Here is a 23881-nt window from a genome sequence, read left to right on the forward strand (position 1 = left end):
GCCTTAACTTTTGACTTTGCCTCAGTCTCGCACAACCAGATACCTTCTGTTGGCACTTTGATCTTTTAGGTGCTATTTTGCACCATATGAAGGGTTTTCACCCCCATAATGAATCACCCAATTGCCAATATAATCAATCACTCAAATTCCTCCACATCCATACACACACAAATATGCAGAAAGGGGATTTTGGTCATCCCTATTCGGCCATTAGCTAGGATGGGTGAAAAACATTTACTGGATGGGCTGTCCTTTGCAACTTTGATTAGCCCCCAGCATATCCCAGATGTTTCCAATGGAACTAAGTAACCTTTCATTGTTTCTGTTCGTGAAGGAGGGGAGAGCATGAAGGCATGGAAGGATCTTCATTGGTCTTTCACTTTATTCGTAAAGGCCCCCAATGAGGTAGACGGCTGCTTGATTACCTGCTGCCATGACTAGGAGCTGTTGCTGCCTGTTGATTCCCATATGAGAGCTTTCTGCAGTAATTGCCCAGAAAAATACCTTTTGGTATGTTTATTCAGACTCCTGTTGCATGCTTTTCCGACAAACTGGATGGCTTGACTGATGCCACGGCTCCTATGTGCTTGATGGGGTCTTGTCACTCCTGCCGCTCAACAATGGCGGTGCAGATTTCCACCAGTCTTTTAATAGTGATACTCTCATCCAGGTTACTTTCTAACTATACTAATCCTAGATGTAGCTCAGGATATCTATTTGTCAGTTCTGTTTACTTGTTCATTTACAAGTTCTTGTAAACCTTTTATCAGTATGTTGTAATGTCACTCTCTAAGATAGTGCAGTACACTATGTAGAGAGTGCGAGATATCCCCAGAGCAAGATAGAGGCAGTAAGTAGATAATACTAACTCTCTTTTTGTGGTAGTGTGGGCGAGCAGAGGACAGTGTTAAGCATTTGTTATGCTCACAGAGTCAATAAATGAGACACACACACAAGAATAAATCAGAGACTAATTCTGTATAATAATAACAAGATTCTTTATATTTGAAAACCAAGGCTTCAGATTGGAGATATTCTTTGTACAGCTTTAAAATACTTGAATAAATACTTTGTAGACTATGGTAGTCAGAATCAAAGACAATTCAGTTCAAAGTATGCAGTACTTTCAGTATCTATGCACACAGCGGTCAATACCGTCTAATATTTAACATCGCGGTCAGCGGAGGAAGCTCAGGAGACATATAAGCTTTAATGGAGTTCAGTATACCGCCAACACAGTTACCGTTGCGTCGCCGGCAGCAGGTCACTGTAGTTCTATGGGAGCACCGCTAACCCAGCTGTCGCGCTGTTAGACTGAAGTTGCAGTCTAGGACGGTGGAGTACCACCGATGCAGTTACTCTTGTAGTCGCTGAAAGGAGTACTCCGCTGAGGAGTTTCTGAGGACCACACTACCTGGGAAGGTTGGAAGTCTTCTTCACCAGCTGGATGCAGGTCTTTGAAGGCCCAGGACCCAGGTACAGCAGGAGTCAAGCTGCACCTGGAGCAGGAGTTGCAGAAGTTGTGGGGGCTGGATGTCGGAGTTCACCAGTCGCTGTCGGGCCACAGGTGGTGTGCAGGGCAGACAGTCACAGACTAGAAGAGGTCATGCCAATGTTGCTGCTTCCGTCGTCCGGGCCACCAGCATGAGGGTACGGGCTTTCAGCAGCCGGGGACTAGCGCTTCTAGCCTACAGGGAGGTTCATGTTAATTTGCGAAGGCTGGAAGGACTCTGGGGTTTCTTGGAGGCCTTTCAGGTTTCAGGAAGGACAGCTGGTCCAGTTGGCAAGTCTGTCTGCAGCTGGCAGGCTTTTTTCCAGTTTCTGTTGCAGCAGGGCTCAGTTCCTGGTCCATCCGGAGTCTTCTTCTGTCGCCTTCTTTTCGCCCGTCAAATCTGAAGTCAGGTACTCAAGGAGCCACCTAAATAATTAATTTAGGAGCGTGTTTTAGAGCAGGCTAAGTAGTAGCCAGTGAGCTGCATACCTGTAGGGTGCCTACACCCCCTTTATGCTCACCCCACATGGGGGGTGGGCATACGCTGACTCCTAACAGGCTACTATGCACACCCTCAAGATGGCGGATAGTGAAAAGTGAGGTCTACCTTGCCTACCCCACCTGAGGTGTGGTCCAGGGTGAAGGTAGACCCATCTCCTAATTTACCTAGCTTTTCCGCCACCCTTCTTGCCGAAAGTGGAGCAGGACTGAGGGGAGGTGGTCAAATATTTTTCTAACAGCAGAGAACTGGGGGCAGGGTTCAAAGGCGGCATGTCCTTTGAAGCTCCCACTTCTGCCGAGGCAAATCCTGCAGGGGGAACGTGTGACCACCCCTGCCCGGAACAGGCATTGACCATGGATCCGGAGAGCTCTGGCTCTCTACCCAGGGGTCCAGAAACATGTCCGGTCATGGCAGGCTGGCTAAAACTAGACAGGGACCAGTGGTCCGTAGGCTTTTGGGGACCCTCTATCAGGGTTTCCTGTGTGAATTTATTAATAAATCCACTACTGGCATCAGCAAGGATTTCTTAAGATAAGATATTTGATACCACACATCTTAGAAATCAGTAAAGCCATCATGGAGTTAGGAAACTGATCCTGACAAGTATCCAGCCCTTGTGTTCTTTATGGCTTCACTGTTCACTTACAACACGCAAAATGGACTGGACATTGTAGAGGCATATCTGCTCATGCTGATATGCCCCCACATAGGATATAGTGCACCCTGCCCTGGGGCGGAAGGCCTGCCGTAGAGGTGACTTATCTATATCATATACAGTGAAAGGGTGGCATGGCACATGCCACCATGTTGACTCTTTGGTTTGTCCTGCACCTGGACATGCAGCCTGCGATAGCAAGGGTGAGGTGTACCTAGGGGACCTTCTTCTGTCCCCATGCCCTGGGGACCAGGGGTACCATTTACTGATACAGTTTTTGGAAAAGGAGATCTGGCACTGGGAACAAGGTTAGCAGGGACCCAGGCCACTTACAGTTCAAAATTATATCAGACATCAGGCAAAAAGTGGGGGCTAGCTATGTCGAAAGGATGCACCTTCCTACACACACTGATAATTCCCAGTCTTAAAACAAGCAGTCCTGTATTCATTCATTCTGCCCGTCCGCGCCTGTACCGAGCCTAGGGCCAGAACCCCTGGAACCGATGATAGGAATACAGGAAATATAACATATACATACGATGAGCTACCAGAGCCGGGTAAGCTAACTGGCAACCACCATTGCAAACGTCTGGATCCTATGGACGAAGTTAAGCAATGTGATTGTTGTAAAATGCCTTTTTATTTTGCTAGAATAGGCAAACTGGAGCCACAGACTTACACCGCTATTAATAAAACGAGGGTTGCGGTTTTCAGGGCAGTATTAATAAACGCAAGATCCTTGATAAAGCACAACACAGAGATTGCTGAACTGCTGGAAACACATAATCTGGATGTGGCCTTTATCACGGAGACATGGGCCGATGGAACCTCGGACCCAGATATTTCTCTAGCATTACCACCAGGATACACGGCCACTAGAGCTGATAGAATAGGGAAACGGGGGGGGACTTGCAATCCTATGTAGAGAGGAGCTGCATGTCCACAGCTCAATTGTGGGTAACTCCTCGGATTGTGAAATGCTTCTATTTCAAATAACACTTTCAAAGAATTATACATTCAGAGGCCTTCTACTGTACAGACCTCCCAGGGCGAGGGCGCCTCTGCTATCAATCTTAAGCCCAATCCTAGAATCAAGTCTGCTAGGATCAGACTTCACAATCCTAGGGGACTTCAATTATCACCTTGAAAAACTAACTGACATCAACACCGCCGAATTGCTCGATGCGATGTCTGGACTCTCCCTGGACCAGATCATTAATCAAGGCACTCACGTGGCAGGACATACTCTGGATGGGATTTTCTCGTCCAACCCTAATCTTGAAATCACAGAGCTACTACCCGTCACATGGTCAGATCATAAAGCTATCACATTTTACATCACCGTCACTCAGGTACAGCTTGGTCTGTCCAAAGGCCAGAAGTCAGTTATATACCAAGACTGGGCTAAAACTAACACACAGTTGTTACAGGAAACACTACTTAGGACTAGACCTGAGTTGGTATCAGACAGCAATCAGCTAGTCGACAGGATCTCTTCTTGGATAAAGACAGCGGTAAACATGGTAGTACCTACTAAATGCTTTATTCCAAAACGGAAAAAGCCATCAGAACCTTGGTTCACTGGAAATCTTGGGGCACAGAAACATGTAGGAGGGCCGAGAGAAAATGGAGAGCGAACTACGATCAAAACTTAAAAAATTACTATGCCCAAACACTATCTGATTATAAAAAACTCGTTATCAGGGAAAAGTGCAATTATTTCATAAGCAAAATCAATGAGATGAAGAACTCCAGTAAGGAACTCTTCGCGACAATCAAAAAATTAGCAGGTCCCCCTGTCAGGAATCAACTGGACGGCAGTGTTGACCTTTGCAAAAACTTAGGAAAGTTCTTTGTTGACAAAGTCGCTAAGGTATTTGAACCATTTAAAATGAACCACACCACCATAACCTCATTTATTTGTCCTAATCCAGAGCTAGATACATCAAATAGGCTTCAGTTTTACGGTCCCTACGGTAGAACAAATACATCAGGTGGTAAAAACCATAAGATCCGGCAACCCAACGGATCCTTGCCCGCCAAAAATAATGCACCTATTTCCAGAGATACTTAGTGAACAGCTACATGGCTTATTCTCGGAGATAATCCATTCAGGAGTCTTTCCAGATGCCTGGAAAATTGCATCAGTCAACCCATTACTAAAAAAAAGCACTCTGGACCCTAAGGACCCTAGTAGCTATCGGCCAATCTCTAGAATACCCTTTCCAGCTAAGGTATTGGAGAAGTTGGTTAACCAACAACTGAAGGATCTAATAGCATCCAGAGATTACTTGGACAACTCACAGTATGGGTTCCGGGAACAGCATGGTACCGAGACAGCATTGGTTATGGCAGCGGAAGGTCTTAGGAACTCTCTAGACGCAGGAGGGAAGGCCGCCTTGATCTTGCTAGATCTATCGGCGGCCTTCGACACTGTGAACCATGATATCCTCCTGGCCCGTCTGGACGAATTAGGGATCCAAGACTCTGCTCGCCAGCTGATGTCATCCTTTTTGAGAGATAGATCCTTCACAGTCACCTTGGGAGAACACGCTTCCAACCTTTTCAGGACACCATGTGGGGTACCCCAGGGCTCGGCACTGAGCCCCACTCTCTTTAACATTTATGTTGCACCACTAGCCTCAGTTATTAGAAATTTTGGATTCACACCAGTCTCATATGCTGATGACACTCAAATAGTGGTATCAGTGTCAGGCAATACAGAGGAAACAGTAGATCGCTTTAGGAACTGCATGATACAAGTCAATCATTGGATGCAATGCAACTGCTTAAAGCTAAACGGCGAAAAAACTGAGATCATGCTGCTAGGCACTATGGCCGATCTCTGGTCCCCCGACTGGTGGCCTGATACTCTCGGCAATTGCCCTTCCCCAGTAGGGAAAGTCAAAAATCTCGAATTTATTTTCGATGATAAACTGACTTTTAGTGCCCAGACTAACAAGGTGTCATCCTCCATTTGGCACACTTTGAAAATTATCAGGAGAATATGTCCATTTATTCCTTTGGACTCACGAAAAACTGTGGTTACAGCGCTTGCCTTGTCTAGATTGGACTATAGCAATGCCTTATACACAGGAATCCAAAATCAATACCTTACCAAACTGCAACGCCTACAGAACGCGGCAGCAAGACTGGTGTTGGACATCCCTAGATTTGAATCAGTCTCTAATAAGCTAAAGGACTTACATTGGCTTCCCGTGGAAAAAAGGATACAATTTAAATCCTTGTGTTTGGCATACAGGCACTTCACGGCTCAGGATCACACTTCCTGAGAACTCAATTCAAATGGTATGTCCCGGGTAGAAGTCTTAGATCTTCTAACACTAAACTCGTCCATGTACCCAAATTTAGGCAGAACAGATGGGGAGGAAGAAGTTTTCTGCTGAGGACAACCAAGTTATGGAACCTCCTACCCATCAACATAAAAAACAGCCCGACACTTTTTGCTTTCAGAAAGGCAGTTAAGACATGGCTATATACTTGCTAATCATCTCGCAGATTCTACTGTGTATCCAACTTTAGCGCCAAGACGCCTTCGGGCATTCGTGCGCTCTACAAATGTAAAAATCAAATCAAATCATTCTGTCCAGATATAGCACTGCCATGGACTAATGGCTATTGCTTTTTGCTTGGTGTTTCTCCATCATAAACCTCTGTGTCCACCATACCTATGATGTTGGTAATTCATACTTCAAGAAGTGCAGGTTATTTTGGCCAAAGGAGTCATAGAGAGTGCTCTGGACCCGAAAGTAAGGGGCTGGTTACTCCCTCTATTTCCTTGTGGTAAAAAAGGACGGAGACCTTCGTCCTATTTCAGATCTCCACCCTCTGAACGCCTTCTTTTGGAAGGACAAGTTCAATATGCTAAAACTTGCTCAGGTTCTGTATGCCCTTGATACAGGTGACTGGATGGATGCTGTTTTTGGACTTGCGGGATGCCTACTTTCATGTACTTGGTCTGTAGTTTCACAAAACTCCAATTGTTGTTCAAGGTGAGCAAGGAGCATTTTCAATTTGCCATGCTCATCTTCGGCCTCACCAGTTCTCCTCTAGTGTTCACAAAAGTGATAGTAGTGGTCGCAGCCTACTTTTGGAGGTTGGGGATTCCAGCGTTCTCATACCTCGTTCCTCAATGACTGACTGTTGAAGGCAGGCTTACCATAGTCAATCCTAGAACACCTCCAGAGGACAGCAAACCTCCTAACATCATTGGGGTGAACAACATGCCATAGTCACACCTGACGCTTTTGAAGAGGCTCACTTTCATTGGAGCAATCCTGGATATGGTGCAGTTCCGGCATTACCTTCACTATGAGTCCAGGACACTCAGATTATGATCTTGATGTTTCAGTCTCAGTCTCAGTCATAGGTCTTAGTGAGAGGGGCTCTGAGGCTTCTGGGCCTCTTGGCATCCTGCTCATTAACCATGCCAGGTAGCAAATGAAGGCTCTGTAGTGGAATCTGAAGTCTCAGTGGGCCCAGCACCAAAGGAACGTGTTAAATTCCATCCATATTTCAGAGGAGACTGCACAAGACCTGCAGTTGGGCCAGCGGCATCCCCCTCTCCCTGTCCCACAGAGAGCTGACTGGTGATGGATGTGTCACTTCTGGGACGGTTGCTCATCTGGGAGAGGTGGAGATCAGAGGACTCTGGTCTCCGTTAGAGAACAGTCTCCACATCAACCTGTTGGAGTTGCAGGCCATTGGGCAGGCACAGAAAGCCTTCTTACCGCCAATCAAAGGGAGGCTGACTCAGATTTGCAAGGGCAACACTACTGCCGTGTAGTACTGCTGCAAGCAGGGTGGGGTAGGGTCCTGGCTTCTGTCCCAAGAGGCACTTCGTCTTTGGATCTGGCTGGAGCATAAGGGCATGTGCCTGGTCGTAAACTCCTGAGCTGAAAGCACCTGGTTAACCACAAATAGCAGTTACACACTGAGGTGGCACAGGACATCTTCCAGCAATGCGGAGAACCCAGGCTAGATCTTTTTAACACTGCCAAGAATGTGCAGTGACAAAACGTTTGTGTGCTGGAGTTTCCAAGAAGGCTATCTCTCGGAGATACATTCCGGATAGAGTGGAGATGGGATTCCTGCATGGCTTTCCGCCTCTGCCTCTCCTGCCACGACTTCTGCAGAAGATCAGGGACAACCGGTACAAAGTTATCCTTAGTGACTCTGGACTCGGCAAGGAGAGTGAGGTACCTGGAACTTCTGGCCATGAGCATCTGTCCTCTGATCAGGCTATTGCTTCAGCAGGATCTTGCACCTCCATGAGTGGAGACTGAGTGGCATCTGTTTACTGCATTTGATCTCCTTTCTGAAGTTGTGGATGTCACCCTTGCTGCCAGGCCTCTGAAGTCCATGTACCTCGGGTGGAGGGAAAAGTTTGTGGCTTGGTGTTGCACCTTCAACACGGATCAGTTACAGGCCAAACTGATGGATATCATGTTGTTTGTTTTATCTCTGTCCCAGCAAGTACCTGCAGTGGGCACTATTAAGTTTTATTTGTTGGCCCTTTCCACTTTTGTTGGACCAACCATCCTTGCTTCAATCACCTGTTTAGATGAGGTTTATAAAGTTTCTAACATATGTTTACCCCCAAACACTTTGTGATGCCACACTGGGATCTCAGTTTGGTCCTCACTTTCCTCATGTGCACGCACTTTGAACCAATGCACAGCTGTCCAGTATGTCTCCTGACTGAAGACTATTCCTGGTTGCTTCAACTTCTGTTGGTTACACGAGGGAACTCCATGCTCTTTGAGTGCAGCCGCATTACACCACCTTTTTGCCAGATGTAGTGGTGTTGAAGACCAGGGAAGCCTTTTTCCAAAGACGTTACTGCGTTTTAGGTTGGGCAATATATTACTTTCCTATTGTTCTTTGCTCAACCGCACTCTTCAAAAGAGGAGGTGAGACTCCGTCGACTGGACCCAAAAAAAGCCTTGAGCTTTTACATTGATCACACCAAAGACCATTGAGTGGACAATTAGCTCTTTCTGTGGTTCTCTGAGGCAAAGAAAGGCAAGGCAATGCAGAAAAGGACATTGTTAAAGTGGATAGTACTCTACATTTAGATTTGCTATGCATTCACCAAAAAATAGCCTTCAGAAGGACTTTGGGTCCATTCCACTAGGGCCAAGGCTGTGACTACTGAGTTGGCGTTCAGCGTGCCTGTTCTTGATATCAGTCAGACCGAGAAATGGGTATCAGTGCACATGTTCTCAAAGCACTACTCCCTTTACAGACAGGTACTATGGAAAGGGCATTTTGCCTGTTTGGTCCAGTAGGAATTTTTTATCTGAGCCATTTCACAGACCCACCTGCTTGGGAGGTACTGTTTTGATATCTATTCTAAATGTGAGGAATCTGTGGTTAGAAGTATCCACCGGAAGAAGAAGTTATGTACCATCAATAATACTCTATCCAACCGCAGATTCATTCCCTCTCCCCCTCCTCTCCATTCTGTGGTGTTGTCTATTTTTCCATTTGAAAAGGTCCCAATTTAGACATCTGCACAGTGGTACTTCTGATTGTTGTTGGGTCCGCCTTCCAATGTGCAGACAGAGTCAAGAAAGAAACTGACGAGTAGAGGCGACGCTAATGTGCGGATCCATTATCAATTCCGGGGCAGAACGAAGTCAACGCTGACTTGCACGGCACCACCTACCTGCATGTGCAATGTTGTCTCTGGCACCTGGGGATATTGTAAAGGTGAGGAATTTTCAGTTAGATAGAGTAGCCACCAGAAAGAGTATTACCAAAGGTAAGTAACTTGTTCAGAGAGCATGCGTAGCTGTTTAACTGCAGCAGTCCTAACACTGACATCTGATGCACTCTGCTTGACAGTGCTGTGGATGACCCTTCTAATCAAAGAGTGAGTTAAATGCGCTATAGGATGGCCCTAGACACACATTACCACTCTTAACCTTACAAGCAGCATGTCATCATTTACTGTGTCATAGAATACAGAGTTTCACAGTACTAATGCCTGTTTTCTTGCCTTCATCAAGGAAGAGGAAAATCTCATCATTGAGGTTGGGCAGGACTGATTTGGTGCCCTTCAAATGCCTGAACCCTCAATAACAGTCATCCATGTTTTTGTCAAGCTGTAGTGTTACCACTTTCCCAGTCTTGATTTTGATCATTGTGGATTTTAGTGTCAATGTGCCCTTGCAGCATTTGGTTCTAGAGGAGATATGTTTTGCATCTGGGTTAGTTATTGGTATGTTGATTTTATAATCTTTATAAGCTTTTTAGCTTGTTTGACTCATAAAGTAGCCTTTATAGTGTGTCTTAGTATAGATTTTACCTTCTAAGACCCAAGACTTGGGCCGCTGTTGTTCAGGGATCAGGTGGCCTGTCCAAATAGCTAGGTATTTCAGAAGTATCAGGTGGGTTGTACAAACAGCTAGGTATTTCAAAAGAAGATTTTCTTCAATACTTCTGTTTGGCAGCATTCTGTGGCTCTCTTAAGATTGCTGTTATGTTTTTGATGGTTGACTGGGATCGCTTGTAAATCCATCTTGCAGTGTAACATTGAGAAATTCAGATGATGTGAGCGGTAGAAGGAAATAGGTTGGCTGACCAATTCTGTGGCTTTACTTCCACAGGTTGCTGTTGTGTACAAACACTTGGTCAAGCATGTGCGCAGCTTTGTTTTGGGCCACCTAATGCCCAGAATATTTTTGGCGTCAGATGTATATAGAACTTTGGAAAATCAAACCCTGCGGTTCATGAAATTACTGGGTTTGCTACCACGGAATTCCTTTTTGTAATTTACAAAACCCATTTTATGAATTGGAAACTTTTTTTCTTACTCCTAAAATAGATTTTGAGACCAATTAGGGATCACAAAGATTTCTTCCTTCAAAAAAAGACTTGAAGGTAGTGTTTGATTATGCCTCAGTAACTTGATGTACATTTGTTTTCTATTTCTCCAAGTTGATTTTATCTTCGTATCTTCAGATTGGAACTTTTATGATGATGATGTTTTCACTAATATGTAATTTTTATGGCTTGAATATCCGTGTTGCTCCTGTGCATAATAAAACATTTTCATTAAATGGTAACCAAACTTGTGGTGGCTCGCACTGATTGTTAGTGAGAGCGGCACAGTTCCGGAGTGAACGGCCCCATTAGCTAATAGCCCAAAAGCTTGATTTAAAGGGCAAAAAGGCCACTTCCAAGGGCCCAGGACATGAGAGGTGCCTCTTGGGGGTCAGGAGCTCATTGAAGACTGACCAAGAACTGTCAGGAGCCTATTATGTCCCTGAGGCTTAGATCAGGAGGTCAGCAGACTAGCCCTTTGAGCCCCTCTGGTGTCCTGGGTTCAAGATGGTTACATGTCCAGTTCATCCACACCAGCAAGAGGGCAGCAGGTCAGCACAGCAGACAGCAGCCTCTTCAGAATGGCAGGCCCTCGTCACCAGTCGTCTGGACTACGGCAACGCCCTCTACGCCGGAACCACCGCCAAGCTCCAGAAGAGACTCCAGCGGATCCAGAACGCCTCAGCCAGACTCATCCTCGACATCCCCCGACGCAGCCACATCTCCGGACATCTGAGAGACCTGCACTGGCTCCCCGTCAACAAGAGAATCACCTTCCGTCTCCTCACCCACGCACACAAAGCCCTACACGACCAAGGACCGAGCTACCTCAACAACCGCCTCAACTTCTACGCTCCAAACGCCATCTCCGTTCAACCAGCCACGTCCTCGCCGCCGTCCCCCGCATCCGAAGAGCGACAACAGGAGGAAGGTCCTTCTCCTACCTGGCCGCCAAGACCTGGAACTCCCTCCCTCCCGACCTGCGCCTGACCCAAGACCACCTCTCCTTCAGGAAGAAGCTCAAGACCTGGCTGTTCGAGCAGTAGCGGCACCCCCCCCCCCCATGCGCCTTGAGACCCTCCGGGTGAGTAGTGCGCTTTATAAATGTCTTTGATTGATTGATTGAGTGGACATGGCAGTGTAAAGTGCACACATAAGCTCTGCAATGGCAGGCTTGAGACATGTTTGAGGGGATACTTAAGTGGATGGCACAATCAGTGCTGCAGGCCCACTAGTAGCATTTAATTTACAGGCCCTTTGAACTTTACTAGCGACTTATAAGTAAATGTAATATTCCAATATTACCATGTATAGAGGGGAGAGCACATGCACTTTAGCACTGGTTAGCAGTGGTAAAGTGCTCAGTATCCTAAAGCCAACAAAACAATGTCACAAAAAGTGGAGGAGGAGGAAGAAACATTTGGGGGTGACCCTGCAGAGAAGGCCATTTTCCATCAGTAACCATTATGGCAGCCAAGTACACTTAATGAATTTGTCTCAGGAAACTACTGATCTCTGATTCCAAATTCTTTTCTAGGTTGAAAAACACCAGCAGTCTTTAGAGGCACAGTATGCTGAAAGTGTCGCGCAGAAAGAACTCCTGGCGCATCGGAAACAGCTGACAACTCAACGCCTGCATAGAGCTTCAGTTTTGATCACTGCTTTGGATAATGAAAAGGTATGCGTTTTATTCATAGCACTCTTCTGTGTTGCTCAAAAGACACACTACATGTCTTTCAGAGGTAAAAGCTATTCATCTGAAAGTCTGATAAGGATTTGTACATATTCTTCAGTTTCGGAGGAAGAAAACTCCTGAAACCCAGTGTGACAGTCATAGGGACAATTTAGGCCACACTGTTTTCAATGTTCACCTGTTGCCAGTGAGGTAAAGTAGCAAAAATAATGAACAGTTGTCAAAGTGGTAATGTACTACTGAGAATGTAAATTGATGATCAGGCTCAAACAATGGAATCAAAAACTTGGTTCAAACAGTGGCCTTGTAGCGTGACACAGCGGCTGTCAGACATCAAATAAGGACTCTTTCCTAAGTCTGTACTGCTCATTCTTTTCTTTAACCTTACTTTAATCCTATGTGGAATTACTCTAAAGAGCAGAAGCCATAATATTTATCTTAATGTAGCAGTGGGATGGATGGTACCAATATTTGTCAAATAATCACTTAGCTTCAGACATTTTATTGTCTCCCATAAATTCATATTTTAGATGCGCTAGTAAAAAATTGGTCTTTGAATATTATTTTGTGCTCTTAGGGACGATGGAAGGAGTCGGTGGAAAAACTAGACCAGCGGCTGAAAGGAATTGTTGGAGATATACTTCTGTCAGCAGCCTTCATTGTCTACGGAGGGGTATTTACAGCGGGGTACCGCCAGGCGTTGGTGGATGAATGGTTGAAGCTCTGTGACAACCACAGTGTTCCTGTGTCAGCAGACTATTCCCTTACCAGGGTCATGGCAAAAACAAATGAGGTGAGAGCCAACAAATGAGGTGAGAGTCTACATAAAGTATGTGGTACATGTTTTGTCCATGTGTTAGAAAGCTCAGTAGCTTTTCTCCAAATATTCGGAAGGTGCAATAAATCATACTAGGGATCGGATCGAATGCAGCTGCTGATGCAGTATATCTGGAAAAACCATTCAATAGTTATCTGAAGAATGACAACGTGTGAAGTTATAGTAATGATTTAAGACTGCGCATTTGCAGCACAACATCATGATCACACTTCAATGAGCTCCTCTCTAGGGGCCCGATTCACAGAACTAACTTAAGACAAAATCCTAAACTTACTACCATTTTGGTATTCACAGAAGGCACTTACTCATTTTGGGATTCACAGAAGGCACTTACTCATTTCGGTATTCACAGAAGTTAGGAGTCCTAACTTTAGGACTCCTAAATGCCGTCTGTGAATACCAAAAGTCTTAAAGTTAGGACTTTTCTCAGTTTAGGATTCCTAAAGTTAGGAGTCCTAACTTTTGTGAATACTGAAATGAGTAAGTGCCTTCTGTGAATACCAAAATGGTACTAAGTTTAGGATTTTGTCTTAAGTTAGTTCTGTGAATCGGGCCCTAGATCTTGAGTGTCCGGGTCTCTTGCCTGTTTGGAGCTCTTCAGTGTAATATGGGTGAAAGTAAAGAAACTTGGTGGTAACTACATCATCATAGCAAGCTCTGAACAAGGGGAAAGGTGTCACTGATTACTCAGCAGTTTTTGAAACTTTGAATTAGAAACATGAAATTCAAGAAGTGTGTGATGCTTAGTGGATATTTGCATAACCTCTGTTTCTGCTTATACATTTGTTCTGAGACAGCACCCCATTGACACTGAACACAGGGTGCAACGTGGGATGCACATTAAAGTGAGAAACATAATTTTTCACCGGCACAAAAGTTGCTGTTTAGTTCTCCATTTTCAACAAAGATACCTTATCATTAAGGTTGTTTTAAAAATTGACAGATGGTAAACGTGTTGTTTCTTCTTACATTTACTTCTGTACGAGTAAGATACCCTGCTGTCAAGATACTATGATCCTTGATTCTTGAAAAGGTCTGTACCCAGAATATCGAACCAACAATATTGGGGGAACAGAATATGAAGAAAAAAATATCAATGGATAAGTGTAAATTTTCTATACCTAACTCTACATATATGCACCTATCTTGTACATATATCTTCCAAGTACGTGTATATGGAATTAGTAAATCTATACTTCCCTATGTGCTCTTACCTTTTGATATTGTATCCCTCAACATGCTGTCCTTAATACTGTTCTATCTCAATATTGTTGGTGTCAATATTCAGTAGTACAACCCTTGAAAAGGATTTGAAGAAATCATGCCAAAATTAAAAGCTTATTGGTGGCTGTGAAGAAAATGAGGTGCAGCCTATCCTGTTCACATTCTGTACTGTACAATGGAATTGATTCAGGGATGAAATCCCCACAAAGTTATTCTCAGACTTGCTCAGGGTCAGGGCAAAATAACTGTTGGCTCCTAGATCATACTCTATAGGTTAATGCGGTGGGACTATCTGTTAAGGTATTAGATCAGAAGTTCAAATCAAAGTCAAAAAGCCAGAAGTGTGAAATTTGTAAATCAAAAAGCAATTGTTTGAAAATAAAAAGTTTGAAAATAAAATATTTTTGCTTTCAAAGAGTTTCCCAATTACACAGTGCATTCAAATCAAATATCAAGCTATACAACACTTATATTTTAATTCAAACCTTTGGCTTTTCTAAATATAAGCTTCTGTCTTTAAACCTAGATTTGCTTTTAGACTTTTTGGGGGGAGGGTGAACAGGAGGTATGGACTGAAAAAAGCAATTGTTTCCCGAAGGCTTAGTGAACAAGAGGAGAAAGGGAAGTCAAAAGAGGCTTGGGCACTCTGAGAACGTTTGATCTAGTCTCCTTAGAAAATTAGGATTTGTGTTGTCCTTGGCTAGCCCTCAAGATTAAATGTATTTATTTAATTGTGGTTTTATAGAGTACAACCTATTGCCAAGAAGTGTATCAGCTTGATTGGGAAACAAGGAAACCCTACCCACAAGGAGCCTGGGTATTACGTGCTATAAGGAGACAATGGCTCATGCGGATTAATACTTATCAATATAGTATATAATCTCAAAATAATAATCAAAAAAAGAAATGGGGAATATAAAAGATGTCAGAAGAAAAGGCAAGACCATACACGCTGGTTCTTATTTTGTGAAGAATGATCTTCGTTTATATTACTAGAATTTCGACACAAGAGGTGTACATAGATATACAATACAATTTTGACATTAGACAAACAAATTACAAAATTAGTGTCCCAATAAAGAAAACCTAAACAAACAATTAACATACCATATAACATACAAACAAGGTTTTGATTTCACTTTACAAAGGCAATCACATATAATTAATAATTCAAATTGGCAACACTTAATTAATGTAGGTGTTGATTAGTGATTTGCCTATCGCGTCAACGGCGTTTCGACCCTGTTCCAACTTAGAGGGTCTCGTCAGGACTGTCTAATATAGGGACACCTGAAAGGAAAATAATAAATGTGTGTCAAAATAAGGGGGGCCAAGGAGTGGGAAAGGAAGAAAGAAGGGGAGGGGTACTCCTCTCTACCTTAACGTCCAGGACTGGTGTGTATACAGTGACACCGTGTTCGAGGTGAAAAGGTTAAAATATACTCACAGGTACCCGGCCGGGTGCTGTGTTAGAATCAAGAGAAAATGATTATTATCCATACCAAAATCTGATCCTTAATGTATCAGGTAGATACCAGAATTTCTACTCACCCCTGTGAGAGGAAGCTCACACGGAGGCAGTAGCCTACTGTGACTCGATGTGCTCGTGATTGTGCGTGAAGTGAGGATACTTCTATATTCCACACTGGGCAAGGTTCCAAACTTTGGTATAGCTGTCACCTCGTGGAGGCGAGTCCGATCAACTGTAGTGAAAAAATACACAAGCGCGGGGGACGGTCGTATTACAAAATCTGAAATGGGAATGAGTCTAAGTGCTATGCAACTCTATGGAAAAATGCTCATACCTCTCTCTCTTCTAGCGGGTGTCCGAATATCCCGCGAAGTGTTGCAGCAGGCAAACCAAGGTCCTGTCTGCGAGGTACGATCACAGCGATAGAGCCGTGAGTAGAGAATTTGAGCTTGATTCGCTGAAGCACGTCCAATCGGGAGCGTCAAACAGTGGGAGTGTTACAGACGCGAACGTGCCGTTGCTAGGTGACCCAGACCTGCAGACTCATAGTCGGGTTTAATTACGAGGCTTGTCATTGAAATCAATCTAGCCGTATTTAAGAAGTGAAAAACAGGCCACCCTTCGCTGCTAGCTTAATGATGGTGGAGGAACCATGAGCGAAATACCTATCGGGGGCGTCGAACAGTGGGAGTGTTTCAGACGCGAAAGTGCCGTTGCTAAGTAACCAAGACCTGCAGACTCATAGTCGGGTTTAATTAGGAGGCTTGTAATTGAAATCAGTCTAGCCATGTGTAAGAAGTGAAAGTGATCCGCTCTCCGAAGCTGCCAGCTTAATAATGGAGGCACTCATGAGAAATCTACTCTGCCACGGTGGTGAGCACCTTACTAGTGTGTACAGTCACTCAACTCGTCGAAAGTGGTCCCACATCCTACGGTAGTGATCATTCATTTGGAACTTGAAGAGGATAATGGTATCGGCAAAAAATTATTATTATCATAACAATGGTAATGTTACACGAGGGAACAGTGGTTGCCAATATCAGACTTAAAAGTATGGACATCGGTTCTAGAATTAGCAATAACTCTGATTATCTAAACACTGTGCAGTGAATGTTGCAATGCAAACAAAATGTTTAAAATATCAATTGGTTTGAAACAATCAATGATAAATGCACATATATGACAGACACTACAGCAAGGTTTAGAGGGATTATCTTATCCAAGACAATATGCTTCAATCAATAATTAACTTTTCAGTCAACAGGATTCATATTTAATACATGTGGAAGTGGATCCCTACCTTCCGTTATATACATCACCAATCGTCACACATGTACAGATCAGGTTAATTATGGAAATGCATCTCATGGACTCTGTGAATTTTCAGTTAGAATCATATACAGGCAAATGTGTTAAGAGAAATGCTGGGTACATAAGCAACAATGATCAAGAAAGGGTAGTAATAAACCCTCGCCATTCCTCAGCTGAATTCAGTCCCTGTAGTATGGAGTTGGTACGTTCAATCCAACGACACTCTAGTCGCTGCAATATCTGTGTCACATCTCCACCTCTTTTTGGAGCAATCACTTTATCTATTACCTGCCAGCGAATATCATTGGCACTGTGCCCTTTCTCTTCAAAGTGATTGACCAATGGGGCATTGGGAACAGAATTCCTGATTCTGCTTCGGTGCTGTCCTATGCGTGCCTTAACAATTTGTTGGGTTTGTCCAATATATGGTAGTCCACAGGGACACAGTATGCAATATACTACATTTTTAGTATTACAATTGGCAAAGAAATCAAGTATTTGATCAACTTTACCATGAGTGAATTTTTTGGTGTTCACTGTAAATTCACAGGCGACACAATTACCACATTTGTAGTGACCTTTGACACTCGGTAAGCCCCGGGTTGATTCTAATGATCTTACATTTTGGCATGGACTCTCCAGCGATGATCTTACAAGATGATCTTTAATATTTTTGCCTCTTTTAAAGGCAAACATTGGTACGTCAATGCTAGAGTCTATATTTTGAATGATGTGCCAATTTTTTGTGACCAATTTACGAATATCATTCGTGTGGATACCAAACGTGGTGACACAGATCAATTTGTCAACCTTGGTTTTCTCTTTAGGAGTGAGTAATGTCTCTCTAGGGCAAAACCAGGCTCTTTTCAAAGAATTCTTTACTAGCCTTTTTGGATATCCCCGAGTCAACAATTTGTCCTGTAGAATACACGCCTCTCTCATGTAGTCCTCTCTCTTGGTGCAATTGCGACGTATTCGCAAGAATTGTCCATGAGGCAATCCATCTCTCAGGGCCCGAGAATGGTGACTATTATAAGCGAGTAGTGTATTACGCTCAGTGGGTTTTCTGTGCAATGAAGTATAGAGTTTACCCTCGTCATGTGAAATGTTAAGGTCAAGAAAGGCAATACAGGACTCATGTATGGTGGATGTAAACTTAAGATGTGGTTGAACTGAATTTAAATAAGAGACAAAATTATTAAACTCAGGGATTGTGTCAGACCAAATCAAAAAAATGTCGTCAATATATCTTTTCCAACAATTGATTTTCGAGTGGTAGATGTTGGCGGTGGTGAGGACAAATTTGTGTTCTAGATTATCCATAAAGATATTCTCCAAATTTGGCGCAAAAATTGTGCCCATACTGGTTCCGGAGCACTGTTGGTAGTACTTGCCTTCCGAAACAAAGTAATTGTGTGTTAATGCGATTTGCAAAAGTGTGACAATAAAGGAAGTAGGTACCTGATGGGGTGCAGGTCTAGTATCAAGTAAATCCTGGATCACCTGTATGCATTCCTGCTGAGGTATGTTTGTGTATAATGAGGTGATGTCCAGTGTAGCTAAGCGGTCTTTGTTGGTGTCATAGGGTCGATTTTCCAATAAATTAATCATGTGCATTGAATCTCTTACATAGGTCTCCTGAAGAGGAACATAGTCTTTTATAAAAAAGTCTATAAAATGACCAATGGGTTCAAGAACTGAACCACACCCTGATAGTATAGGACGCCCTGGAGGGTGGGTAATACTCTTGTGTATTTTTGGGAGGGTGTACAGAACCGGAGTTCTAGGACAATCGATATTTAAGAATTCAAACTCTTTCTTACTCAGAAAACCTTCTTCAAAGCCTTCTGTCGTTATTTTAAGTATTTCTTTTTTAATATTCCCTAAGGGATTCATATCTAGTTTTTTATAGTGTCTTTCTTCTCCTATTTGTTTTCTGATCTCGATGTCATAGTCGTCCCTGTTCTGTACAACAATCCCGCCGCCTTTATCAGCAGGTTTCAGGACAATTGTCTTGTCATTTTTTAATTAACCTGATCTGTACATGTGTGACGATTGGTGATGTATATAACGGAAGGTAGGGATCCACTTCCACATGTATTAAATATGAATCCTGTTGACTGAAAAGTTAATTATTGATTGAAGCATATTGTCTTGGATAAGATAATCCCTCTAAACCTTGCTGTAGTGTCTGTCATATATGTGCATTTATCATTGATTGTTTCAAACCAATTGATATTTTAAACATTTTGTTTGCATTGCAACATTCACTGCACAGTGTTTAGATAATCAGAGTTATTGCTAATTCTAGAACCGATGTCCATACTTTTAAGTCTGATATTGGCAACCACTGTTCCCTCGTGTAACATTACCATTGTTATGATAATAATAATTTTTTGCCGATACCATTATCCTCTTCAAGTTCCAAATGAATGATCACTACCGTAGGATGCGGGACCACTTTCGACGAGTTGAGTGACTGTACACACTAGTAAGGTGCTCACCACCGTGGCAGAGTAGATTTCTCATGAGTGCCTCCATTATTAAGCTGGCAGCTTCGGAGAGCGGATCACTTTCACTTCTTACACATGGCTAGACTGATTTCAATTACAAGCCTCCTAATTAAACCCGACTATGAGTCTGCAGGTCTTGGTTACTTAGCAACGGCACTTTCGCGTCTGAAACACTCCCACTGTTCGACGCCCCCGATAGGTATTTCGCTCATGGTTCCTCCACCATCATTAAGCTAGCAGCGAAGGGTGGCCTGTTTTTCACTTCTTAAATACGGCTAGATTGATTTCAATGACAAGCCTCGTAATTAAACCCGACTATGAGTCTGCAGGTCTGGGTCACCTAGCAACGGCACGTTCGCGTCTGTAACACTCCCACTGTTTGACGCTCCCGATTGGACGTGCTTCAGCGAATCAAGCTCAAATTCTCTACTCACGGCTCTATCGCTGTGATCGTACCTCGCAGACAGGACCTTGGTTTGCCTGCTGCAACACTTCGCGGGATATTCGGACACCCGCTAGAAGAGAGAGAGGTATGAGCATTTTTCCATAGAGTTGCATAGCACTTAGACTCATTCCCATTTCAGATTTTGTAATACGACCGTCCCCCGCGCTTGTGTATTTTTTCACTACAGTTGATCGGACTCGCCTCCACGAGGTGACAGCTATACCAAAGTTTGGAACCTTGCCCAGTGTGGAATATAGAAGTATCCTCACTTCACGCACAATCACGAGCACATCGAGTCACAGTAGGCTACTGCCTCCGTGTGAGCTTCCTCTCACAGGGGTGAGTAGAAATTCTGGTATCTACCTGATACATTAAGGATCAGATTTTGGTATGGATAATAATCATTTTCTCTTGATTCTAACACAGCACCCGGCCGGGTACCTGTGAGTATATTTTAACCTTTTCACCTCGAACACGGTGTCACTGTATACACACCAGTCCTGGACGTTAAGGTAGAGAGGAGTACCCCTCCCCTTCTTTCTTCCTTTCCCACTCCTTGGCCCCCCTTATTTTGACACACATTTATTATTTTCCTTTCAGGTGTCCCTATATTAGACAGTCCTGACGAGACCCTCTAAGTTGGAACAGGGTCGAAACGCCGTTGACGCGATAGGCAAATCACTAATCAACACCTACATTAATTTAGTTTTGCCAATTTGAATTATTAATTATATGTGATTGCCTTTGTAAAGTGAAATCAAAACCTTGTTTGTATGTTATATGGTATGTTAATTGTTTGTTTAGGTTTTCTTTATTGGGACACTAATTTTGTAATTTGTTTGTCTAATGTCAAAATTGTATTGTATATCTATGTACACCTCTTGTGTCGAAATTCTAGTAATATAAACGAAGATCATTCTTCACAAAATAAGAACCAGCGTGTATGGTCTTGCCTTTTCTTCTGACATCTTTTATATTCCCCATTTCTTTTTTTGATTATTATTTTGAGATTATATACTATATTGATAAGTATTAATCCGCATGAGCCATTGTCTCCTTATAGCAAGAAGTGTATCAGATCAGGGTATGTAATGTTAATAAAGCAAATAACAGAGTAACAACGACGGGCAACCGGCAAATATCAGCAGGAAATCGCTCAATACAAATCAATGATTAAAGGCTATTTTCACATATAAAGAACTTTTAAAAAATCATTCACATTTCATGGTCCAATTAAAATGTAGTATTAGAAGCTGGGTGTGCAGAGTGTAAGGTTAATTTTTTCACATTTTATGTGCTGAATTACTAACGGGGTAATTGTAGAGACCCATAGTGAGAATTCTCAATGAAATGTCTGTTAAATAAAAAGACTGAGCTGGAAAAAATGCTTACTGTCTTAGCCATTGGATATCTAGTAGGAGATTTTGACAAATATAGATGCCGTAGTTGTGCACTAACTTTGCAGGGGTGCTTGACCGGCCCAAGATTGTTAGCTAAGCTTCCTTTTCTCAGGTTTTGGAAGTAGAAAATGTAACCAGAACCTCATGTTCGAGGCATATGAGCTGCAGATCACACACTGTGCATAGATCGCCATCTGGTGTTGGGCCCGGATGTTTGCACTTTGTTGTTGTATTGGAATAAGTCTTTGGAAGTCACAAGATAGGTGACTCCTCCTTTGGACAATAGTGCGCATGGACAACGACTCCATCTTCAGATTGTTTTTTTCCGCCGTCGGGCTCGAATGTGTTAGTCGTGCTCCAGTTCTGTGTTATTACCGTTCTATTTTTTGACGCGCAATCCTTCACCCATTTTTCGGTATTGTTTTGATCGCGTTTCCCATTCGACGCGCATCTCTACAAACTTGAATTCTTCGATTCCGGTCGTCGACGCAGGCTTTCGGGCCTAGCTGCGCCATTAGGCCTTTGGCTCATGGAAAGGACTCCTTTCAAAAAGTGCCCTCAATGTGGATCCAAGTTTCCACACGCCGATCTTCATTAGGTGTGTAACCTCTGCCTTTTGCCCGAGCACGAGGCTAAAGACTGTCCAGCTTGCGCCTCTTTCCGCTCCAAGAAAACAATACAGGATCGTCAAGCTCGAAGAAGCATGGCTCAATCATCAACATCCATACCGGACGATATCTTCCAACTAGGCATCTATGTACCGGAGCAGGAGCAGATCGCAGAGGGCAACATTAGCGCCTCCGAAGCCTACATCTCTGACGTTGAAGACATCACTCCAGGGCAGTGGGTCGTAAGTACTGATGTCGACCCCTCCCCCCCCACCCATTCACAAAAAGGCTTCGGTAACACCTTCACCTTCGGGCCTAAATTCACACTGGGGCAAAACTTCCCACGCCCCGCCTTTGGGCTCAGCAAAGAAGTCACTACATAAGCCTTCGGGCCACTCGAGATCGACACAGCCTACCGTCGGTGCCGAAACCCCATCCCCGGCACCAAAAAAGAAACCACTGTCTTCACCTGCACCGACACCTGGTTCCACATCGGCGCGTTCGGCACCGAAATCCACTGGCACTGACTGTTCGGCTCCAAAAAAATCATTGCAACCAAGCAAACAACCGGTTCCAAGGACCACTGGCGCTCAGCCTTCGGATCCCAAAAAATAATCGGAACCAAACAAACAACCGGTTCTGAAGCCAACTGGCGCTCAACCATCGGAACCAAAGAAACAACTGGTTCCAAAGACCCCAACGGAACCCAAGAAAACTCCTGATTCCAAACCTAAGGAGCATAAAACGACTCCAAAACTTGTGCCACACAAACAATTGGAACCGAAAAAATTGACACCTAAACACACACTCCAGAGGAGGAGCTTTTTCGACCTGATCCAACCCAAAAAACTCTCCAAATAGACCCCAACTTATACTTAGTTCTTCTAGGAAAAGGAAAATGGACAAACCTGTACCAGCTCCATGCCCTTTAAAGAAGAGCGACATTGCCACTTCTCCTTTAAGAATTCCTTCTCCACCTCCTCCTCCACACCACATCGCTTCTATCCCATCTCCAATACCCTCACAATCTCCTCCACCTCAGGATGATGAGGACACCTCTGGGGAGGAAGGGGATGATGAACCTTTAGGGAAACCTGTCATCCTAATACCTCAGAGGACCCATGGGACTATTATGGCACACCAGATGTTCCTAATACACCACAAGATGATATCTACCCATCTGGACCATCCCCTCCAGAGGACACTATAGGATTCACTCAGCTCATACACAGAGATGCAGAATACCAAGGTGGGAATTTGCACACAGACCCTGTAGAAGAAGATTTCCTCATGGACACTTTTGCACCATCTCAAAGGTCCACTTCCATTCTCCCAATGTTAAAAGGGGTAATCAAACTCGCTCCTGAAGTTTTTAAGGATCCTGTAAGGGCTAGAGTCATTAACCCCAGGGTAGAAAAGAAATACAACTCTGCCCCGGCTGACCCTGTTTACATTAAAGGGTAGCTTCCCATGGATTCCTTTGTAGTCTCCAACGCCAGGAAAAGGGCGAACTCCCAAACATCAGGCGATGCTCCACCTCCTGATAAGGAGTCAAAACTGTTGTACGCATCTGGGAAAAGAACAGCGTCCCAAGCAGCCAACATATGGAGAATTGCCAACACACAGGCTTTGCGGGCTAGGTACGATAGGGCACACTATGACGAGCTAGAGACCCTACTACAACACCGTCCAGATCAATATAAAACAAGGGTCAATGATCTCATCCAGGAAGGCAAACTCATAATTAATACCTCCATTTGATGTGCTCTGGATGCTGCAGACACAGCCTCCCGAGCTATTAATACCAGTGTTCTTCTGCGCAGACATGCGTGACTACGCATTTCGGGGTTCAAACCTGAGGTTCAAACTACCATACTA

At 43.8% G+C, this 23881-nt stretch overlaps 1 protein-coding gene across 1 annotated transcript in view; it reads left to right on the forward strand.

The window, feature by feature from the left end:
* DNAH14 (dynein axonemal heavy chain 14) overlaps positions 1 to 23881 on the forward strand; it is an 894889-nt gene that overhangs the window by 628841 nt on the left and 242167 nt on the right. Inside the window, exons 65-66 of the mRNA XM_085610384.1 lie at positions 12038 to 12178; positions 12771 to 12986. Of these exons, the coding sequence (XP_085466510.1) occupies positions 12038 to 12178; positions 12771 to 12986 (357 nt within the window). The remainder of the gene's footprint in view (positions 1 to 12037; positions 12179 to 12770; positions 12987 to 23881) is intronic.

This window comes from Triturus cristatus, chromosome 6 (assembly GCF_964204655.1).
Source record: "Triturus cristatus chromosome 6, aTriCri1.1, whole genome shotgun sequence".
Classification (NCBI taxonomy): domain Eukaryota; kingdom Metazoa; phylum Chordata; class Amphibia; order Caudata; family Salamandridae; genus Triturus; species Triturus cristatus.